The 8,127-nt window shown below is 42.1% G+C and overlaps 1 protein-coding gene across 1 annotated transcript; it reads right to left on the reverse strand.

Moving 5' to 3' along the window:
• Positions 1–3,769: 3,769 nt before the first annotated feature.
• On the reverse strand, positions 3,770–4,773 carry LOC138957316 (homeobox protein six1-like). The gene has a single exon (XM_070328448.1). The coding sequence runs from the start codon at positions 4,407–4,409 to the stop codon at positions 3,783–3,785; it is 627 nt and encodes a 208-aa protein (XP_070184549.1). The 5' UTR covers positions 4,410–4,773; the 3' UTR covers positions 3,770–3,782.
• Positions 4,774–8,127: the final 3,354 nt, after the last annotated feature.

Here is an 8,127-nt window from a genome sequence, read left to right on the forward strand (position 1 = left end):
TTTTCCAGCATTTAAAATGATGAATGTTTCTGTTGTGCAAACTGGAGAGGTATGGAATTGAAAAAGACAAAAAGAAAACGAAAAAGTAGACAGAAATTCTGATGAATTATTCAGAGGCTCTCGTTATAGAAGGGGTATGTATGACCGGAAGTTGAATTCTCTGTTCCAATCTGATGCAGACTGCTTCACATTTTTAAAATTAGAATCGAGGAGATCCTTAAAAAAACACACCACGTAAAACTATTGTACTTTTGCTTCCGGTTGGTTCTTATCGATTGTCTGTTATTCAAAACTAAACACAAGCCATCCAAAACAAATAATAAATAAATACATCAATAAAGAAATACACTTGAAATGCATTATTAAATAAATACATAACTACATCAATAAATAACAAAAAAACAAAGATTAGAACGGGTATTATTTAAACAGAGAAAACAACAATATTTGACGGCCCCTTTCGCTTTTTTAAGCTACTATTTAGAAGTTAACCGAAAATAACAATTTTAATGACGACGGATTTTAGACTTATAGTAGAAAAAAATGTCTAGAACATTTTCAGTGTGACAAGAACATCATCTACGTTCAAACTTACGTATGGGATTCTCTCTCTGTCGTTATGGATGTCAGAAAAGACAATATCCTTCACGGTTTATTCGAATATGTTTGAGTGCAAAATTAATGAATACTAACAATAAGTAAATGAATAAAGGAATGAACAGATAAATAAACAAATGAATAAATACATAAATAAATAAGTAAATAAATTAATGAATACTAACAATAAGTAAATGAATAAAGGAATGAACAGATAAATAAACAAATAAATAAATACATAAATAAATAAGTAAATAACTAAATAGCTAACTAAATAAATAAATAGATAAATAAATAAATAAATGTACTTAGAAATAATCAAAAATGGATTACGAAAGAAAATTCTAACAATATATACAGTAGCGTTTCTTTTTTCTCTCCTAATATTTCAAAAGCAGGCAGCGGCAGAACAGAGGAACATTAAAATCGCAACAGATCGGAACACACAACAACACAAAACTCACACATTCAAAAAGCAAACATCCATGCTCTTAAAACAAAAGGATTCACAAGTTGCACTAGAAATCACTTTTATACGCATTTAATTTAAAAAAAAGAACTAACACAAATAAATTGCATTGCGAACGGCAAGGACTGAAACGTTTAAAGCTCATTACTTTACACACAATCTGGGTGATTGCCCCCTTTTTACTTGCACCAAAACACAGGCAAATCCTCCAAGCGTCATAACAGAAGCAACAATCAATACCGTTTACCAACGGGAACCTTTTCCGAATGTCCAAAGCTGTTCGAAAGTGGGTTAGTTTTTTTGTGTTTTTTTACACAGTCGAGTTATGGGCATAACCGCACGTAACAAAATAAGCAAGGCTGTAAACATTTTAAGTTAACAAAAAAAATCCAAGATCGTTTAAAAGCATTTTTTTTTTAAAGGTCAAAAATAGGAAAGGAAAGGAAAAAGAATGATATAATTATGGCAACCCGATTTAGACACAAAAATATCTGAAAAGGTACCAGAAATTAGTCGAATACTGACTAAATGAAAAACTTAAAATAACAACTACAACAAAACATTAAAGCTATACAAAAAAATCGGACCGAAAAAATCTGATTAAACTGAAAACCGATTTTAGTTATCATAAATTCGCACAAACTGCCTTCTTGCCACTTACCATAAAGAGTTATTTTGAACCAGGAAGAAATGTTAATCTATCTTACCACTTTTTTAAAAGTCAAATGAAAAAAGTGAGAAAATAAAAAATACAAAACACAAAAAAACAGCAGGACATGACAAACGTAATTTAATAGACACGCAGATCCACAGAAACACGGAGAAAAACACACACTAGAATATTGGCCACCAAAAATAATAATCCAACACAAATTAAAGAATCAAAAAAAAAAACACACCATGAAATTGCTTAAAGTAAACAAATAAGTATAGTCAAATAAAATAAAACAGAAAATGAAACAAATTGAAATAAAAGGAGCCCGAAATACGTGTGGGGAATTAGTTTAACAGCTGTGGATGAGGAAACATGACTGCTGTTTTTGATTATAAAGACAAACAGCAGTTAAAGTAAAAGAAATATACGCCTAATTATTTAATTCATTCTATATAACTAAATACAACAAAATAAAAAAATAAATTATTTTTTATTTTTATTTTTTTATTTATTTATTTATATAGCGCCTTATCCGAAGTTCAAAGCGCTTTGTTTAGTTCAAATTAAAATAACAATAAAATGAATAAATAAATGTATGCAATGCTACATACGTGTAATCTTCTAGTGAAGCATTACATACACGTGTGCAATCCATGTTAAAACAAAATCATGAAATCCTCTTATAGTATTACCCTATTTTCTATCTATTTTCTATCTATTTTCTATCTATTTTCTATCTATCTATTTTCTATCTATTTTCTATCTATTTTCTATCTATTTTCTATCTATCTATTTTCTATCTATTTTCTATCTATTTTCTATCTATTTTCTATCTATTTTCTATCTATCTATTTTCTATCTATTTTCTATCTATTTTCTATCTATTTTCTATCTATTTTCTATCTATTTTCTATCTATTACCCTATTTTCTATCTATTTTCTATCTATTTTCTATCTATTTTCTATCTATTACCCTATTTTCTATCTATTTTCTATCTCTCGATGCACAACATTTATCGTAAACTAGAAATTTCTCCTAGAGCCACACACATGTAAACAGGTAAACGATGATAAGTAAGAGAAGAAACAAAAGCAGACACCAGGTAAACGGTAGTAAAGTTGGTAAAACAAAACAATCGGGGTGACACAGGTTGCAAGTGAAATTGTGTAAATCATCGAAAAAGATATTTAAAAAAACAAACAAAGTAGTCGGGGGAAAAATAAAGAAAAGAATGAATAAAAGCAATGTATTAATACATCAAAGAAAAAAACAGGAACAATAAAAACAATACTAATTGTGCAAACTGCCACGATTCTAACGGGGTCAACAGCGCACATCAAGGCACTGCAGGTGCATGCCAGTGTGACTCTCTACACAAATCACTTGATTCTTTCTAAACAACAAATCTTCCTTTGTCCCACAACCCTAGCAGTCAAGCAGAAACTAGGCAAACTTCCCTCTCCCACAGAGACATACGTACCCCCTCCTCTTATTTACACAGACACACAGAACCACACATAACCACACAGGCAGACACACACGCGCGCACACACACACACACACACACACACACACACACACACACACACACACACACACACACACACACACACACACACACACACAAATCAACAAAGAAATAAAACAGAAAGAAACTCACATATATATATATTCACATACAGATGAGGAGGAGAAGGGCGAGGAGCAGAATGATCCGTCCAAATATCGTAAACAAAACTTTCACAAATATGGCGCTTATCAGATCACACGACACAGACAATGATGATGATGATGATGATGATGATAATGATGATGATGATGATGATGATGATAATGAAAAAAAAAACACACACACACACGCTCACACACACACACACACACACACAAAACACGTACAAACCAACAAAAAATACACCACCAGTACCCAACAAAACCACACACGCATATATGACAAAACCAAAACTCCAGCAAACAAACAAAACATTCCCCCCCCCCCCCCCCCCCACCCCCCCAAAAAAAAAAAAAACTAACAAAAACAGACCCTCAAAGCAAAACAAAACTCACCTCTCTTTGGCCTCGGCAGCCCGGTCTCGCTGGCGCCGGTTCTTGAACCAGTTGGACACCTGAGTGGTGGTCAAGCCAGTACCCTCGGCCAGCTCCCGCTTCTCACGGGGCGAGGGGTAAGGGTTGTGCGAGTACCACTCCCTCAGAACAGTCCGAGACTTCTCCTTGAAGCAGTAGCTGGTCTCCTCCCCGTCCCAGATGGTCCTGGGCAAGGGGAACTTGCGACGGACGCGGTACTTGCCCACGGCTCCCAGGGGTCTTCCGCGGAGCTTCTCGGCTTCCACGTAGTGCGCCTTGAGCCAGAGCGCCTGCAGCTTGGGGTGGTTGTGCGGGGAGAACTGGTTGTGCTCCAGGATCTTGTACAGCTCCTTGAAGTTGCCTCGGTGGAAGGCCACCACGGCCTTGGCCTTGAGCACGGATTCGTTCTTGTGGAGGTGCTCGCAGGCCGGGAGGGACCAGAGGAAGCGGGCCAGGCGGTCGATGTTGCCGCCCTGTTGAAGGACCTCGCAGACGCAGGCCACCTGCTCCTGCGTAAAGCCGAAGGACGGGAGCATGGCGGGGTTGCCTCCCCCTCCACCCCCGGTGGGCGAACCCACGCCGACGGTGCCTTGGTCGTGAAGCATGGGGAGGCCTGGGAACTGCCGTGCAGCCGCCACGTCCGTGCGGAAAACTGCAACAGGGGAGGAAGAGGAGGAGGATTGACTAGGGTGCGGTGTGGTGGTGAGTGAGGATTGTTGTTGTTGTTGCTGATGTGAGGATTGTTGCGGATTGTTTTGTTGGTGGTGGTGGGGATGGTGCGGAGAAGGGTTGAGACCTTGTTGAGAGGATTGATGTTGTTGTTGTTGTTGCTGTTGGAGGTCGCTGCGGTGATGCTGCTGTTGTTGATGCGGGTGGTGGTGAGCGTAAGGAGAATCTAAGTGGTGTGGGGGGTGGTGGTGGTGATGGTGGTGGTGAGGGTGAGGAGGAGCCAGGTTGTAGAAGTCGGAGTAGTCCGCCTCGCCAACCCCTCCGCACCCTCCCAGCCCTCCTCCACCCCCACCCTGCCCCTCCAACTGCTCCTCCACCCGCCGCGCCACCGCCGCCGCCACCGTCGTCGTCTGCAGCTATCCCCACCACCAAACGGCACAACGACCACGACCACGACCACGACCGACTCCGGAACACGTCCACGAGCGCTATGCTGACACAGACGGATGGTCAGTGAACCATATCAGATCATAACCCGACGACTTTGACCCTCAGATTATTCCCTGAAGAAAACTCCTCTTCCTTGTCATCCGCAAGACCATTACTAATGACACTGTTCCGGGACGAGTTACTGTGTCCACGATCGCTGATCGAGTGTGTTTTACAGATCATGCATGACAGGAGCCTCGACGTCTTCCTTTTGCCCGTAGACTGTAACTAAGTTGAGCCCTTTCATGAACAACGAGTGTGAGCATTCACCCAGCTAGTGTTGTTATCGTGCACGGCATATGCACACTCACGCGTGCGTGTGTGTACGCAATATCGTCAGAAAACTGAACAACAATTAGTGAATGACTATGTCAGTCTGCCCTTCAGAAGATCCCAGACACTATGCACCGTTCCAGACACCCTATCAAAAAGGTACAATCCGGGATCCGAGGTTAGTGTGCAGCTCGAACACACACTCTGTCGAAATTCTCAGAACGAGCGATGACGGGTGTCAGATCATCACAGACAAACAAAGCCCGTCCGCTGAACAGAGCAAGTCGAATCCAAGAAATCAGACAGCGAATCTCTTCGTATGAACCAGGAACGCACGGGGGAAAAGTTCAGTTAAACCGACAATAATCCCTGCGTCTCAGTATCAGGTGCTGCGTAGAACACTATTGTTGTTGCTGTTGTTGCCTCTGGTGTGGCTGTTGTCGCTGCGGTTGTGACTGTTTTGCGGTTGTCCTGAATATCACACGGCAGCTTCTAATGAGGCACCAACACTTGACCTGTTTTGTTTTGACACCGATACCACCGTCATCACATCACGCCATTTTGCACCATTTCGGCAAAAACAAATGGTGACAAGCATATCAATTCGCGAAAAAAAATTCCGATCAATCCGATGAGTGTTTCAACAAGCCGTTACGACACCACAGCAATGCACAATGTGTGCACATACACACACGGCGAGTATCACCTTTCAACAACAACGACAGCAACTGACTGGCTTTGTCGCACCACAACTGAAATGCCTACACCAGACTGGGACAGTTCCACAGAAATAGTCTCTTGCACAGAGTCAGCCGTAACGTGTGCAATAATACAGATCAGTATTATCCCCGACACCTCTTGCAGCTAATGCAATCCGACGACACTTTACTACCACCTCTTCTTCTACAACTACTACGCAACACTACATGCGAAGTAGAAGAGCTCAGCCTTCTAAAGGCGAATCACTTGCAGAACTAAGTATTAAATGAGCGGTGGTCGAAGAACACGACTGCAAGAAAACCAAGGCAAACTTTGCTAAAGCAAAAGTCTATCGTAGTCGCAGTTTCGCCCCAGCCTAGTTCTAAGGCAAGGCGACTCGACGGCGCTAAACACACACACTTTACGCTAGAAGCTCCGCGTGCTGTTGTCGCCTAAAGACGGGCGCCCATTGGTCGATTCCCACGACCCCGCGCAGTATCGCGCTTCACACAATGGCCGTGAAATGGCGTCGCTATGGTTACAACGTCAATCATGTAACTCGATCTGCTATAGGGCGGGAGACTGGCTGGTCCGCGTTGAAGTCAGTGGCAGAGGGAGGGGGCTGAACGGAGTGAGGATTGTAGGGAGAGAGAGCGTGTTAAGGGGGTGGGGGATGGATAGGGTGAGGGGTGTGGATGAAGGTTTGTCAGTGTGTGAGTGTGTGTGTGAGTGTGGGTGTGTGGGTGTGTGTGGGGGGGTGGGTGTGTTTGTGTGTATGTGTGTGTGTGTGTGTGTGTGTGTGTGTGTGTGTGGTGTGTGTGTGTGTGTTCCTAGACAATGATAAGAAACTTAACAATAATAAGTTCAGTTATACAAAAGCAAAACAGAATGGAAAGCTTCGCAAGCTAAGTACAAATAACAGGAATTTTCCGCCAAGGAGCAAACGATTTTTACCCGCGTGACATTATCGCTTTACATCGAAAAACCTTGTGACGAACGTATCTGTGTCAGCATTTAAAGTTTAGTTCTGAGAGAAGAACAACTCTCCGTAAGACATCCATTGGCTGACAAGTCGTACATTCTGATGACACGGGCTTTCGGTCGTCACATTCAGCTGTCTTCATTTCAGACCAGTTTAAAGTAGGTTTTCTTTTCATGAAAGGACACTGACTTCATTGTTTCAACGAAATCAGGCATAATAGGCCTACCCACAGCCTTAATCCCTCCGCCCCCACCCCCACCCCCACCCCCCTTTCTCCCGACTCAGTTTTTTTTTTAAGAAATCGTCAAATCGTTAGTATCACACACAGACACACACCCCCCCCCCCCCTCCCCTCCACCCTCCTCCGTCTTTCAATGAACCGCGCGTATTCCGTGCATTCTCTTTGTCCCCCGGGGCCCCCACCCTATCCTCCTACTCGTAGGATCCGAGCTAATTTTTTGTATTCTTCTGCTTCAAACTTCATTAGGACGTGCACCTCAACAAGAAAATGGGTTTCTTCTATTTGTGTGCAACTACAGTTCAACAGGATGTATCGAAGGCGTGATGCCGTTGACTTCTTGTTTATCCAATCAATTAACCGTAACTGTTCACATAAATTATATATTTTTTTTTTAAACAGAAAGTAAAACTGTGTTAAATGCATGCAGTTACGCAACCGTGGCACTCATTATCAGAAGGAAAAACAGAACAAGCGTAACGAATTTTGACGGAAACAACGCCGAGGAAGAAGTCCTCTGTTCCAAAAATCCCCGCTGGAAAAAAATGGTTTCGACTTCTTGTCAGTTTCAGACCACGCTTGCGCATGCGGAATAAACCACCTTTTTATGACCCCTTGTACTCCCTCTCTCCCCCCCTTGCGCACACCCCACACACACACACACACACACACACACACCCGTTGTCTTTCCGGATTGAACTGTCTGTTGTTTAAAAACAAAAAAATACCTCAATTTTCAGACTCTCGTATTTTTAAGACCCGATTTTCTCAAAGCTACTGTTGGGTTCGCCTGTACCTACTCCGTGTGACGACACGATCTTGTCTCGGCGACCGACGTCATCTTGCTTCTGCTTGAATAATCCATCTCTCATTGATGCATCGATCGATTATGCACACAGTGGGGAGTGCGTATTGACCATGCGTGTATCTATACCCTGGATGGGCGTTTTCAGTTTTACTGGTACACAATGAA

Source organism: Littorina saxatilis, unplaced genomic scaffold (assembly GCF_037325665.1).
Source record: "Littorina saxatilis isolate snail1 unplaced genomic scaffold, US_GU_Lsax_2.0 scaffold_3299, whole genome shotgun sequence".
NCBI classification, from domain to species: domain Eukaryota; kingdom Metazoa; phylum Mollusca; class Gastropoda; order Littorinimorpha; family Littorinidae; genus Littorina; species Littorina saxatilis.

Bases quoted from the DNA above. Each gene is read 5' to 3' on its own strand.
- LOC138957316 (XM_070328448.1), bottom strand. From the start codon at position 4,409: ATGCTTCACGACCAAGGCACCGTCGGCGTGGGTTCGCCCACCGGGGGT.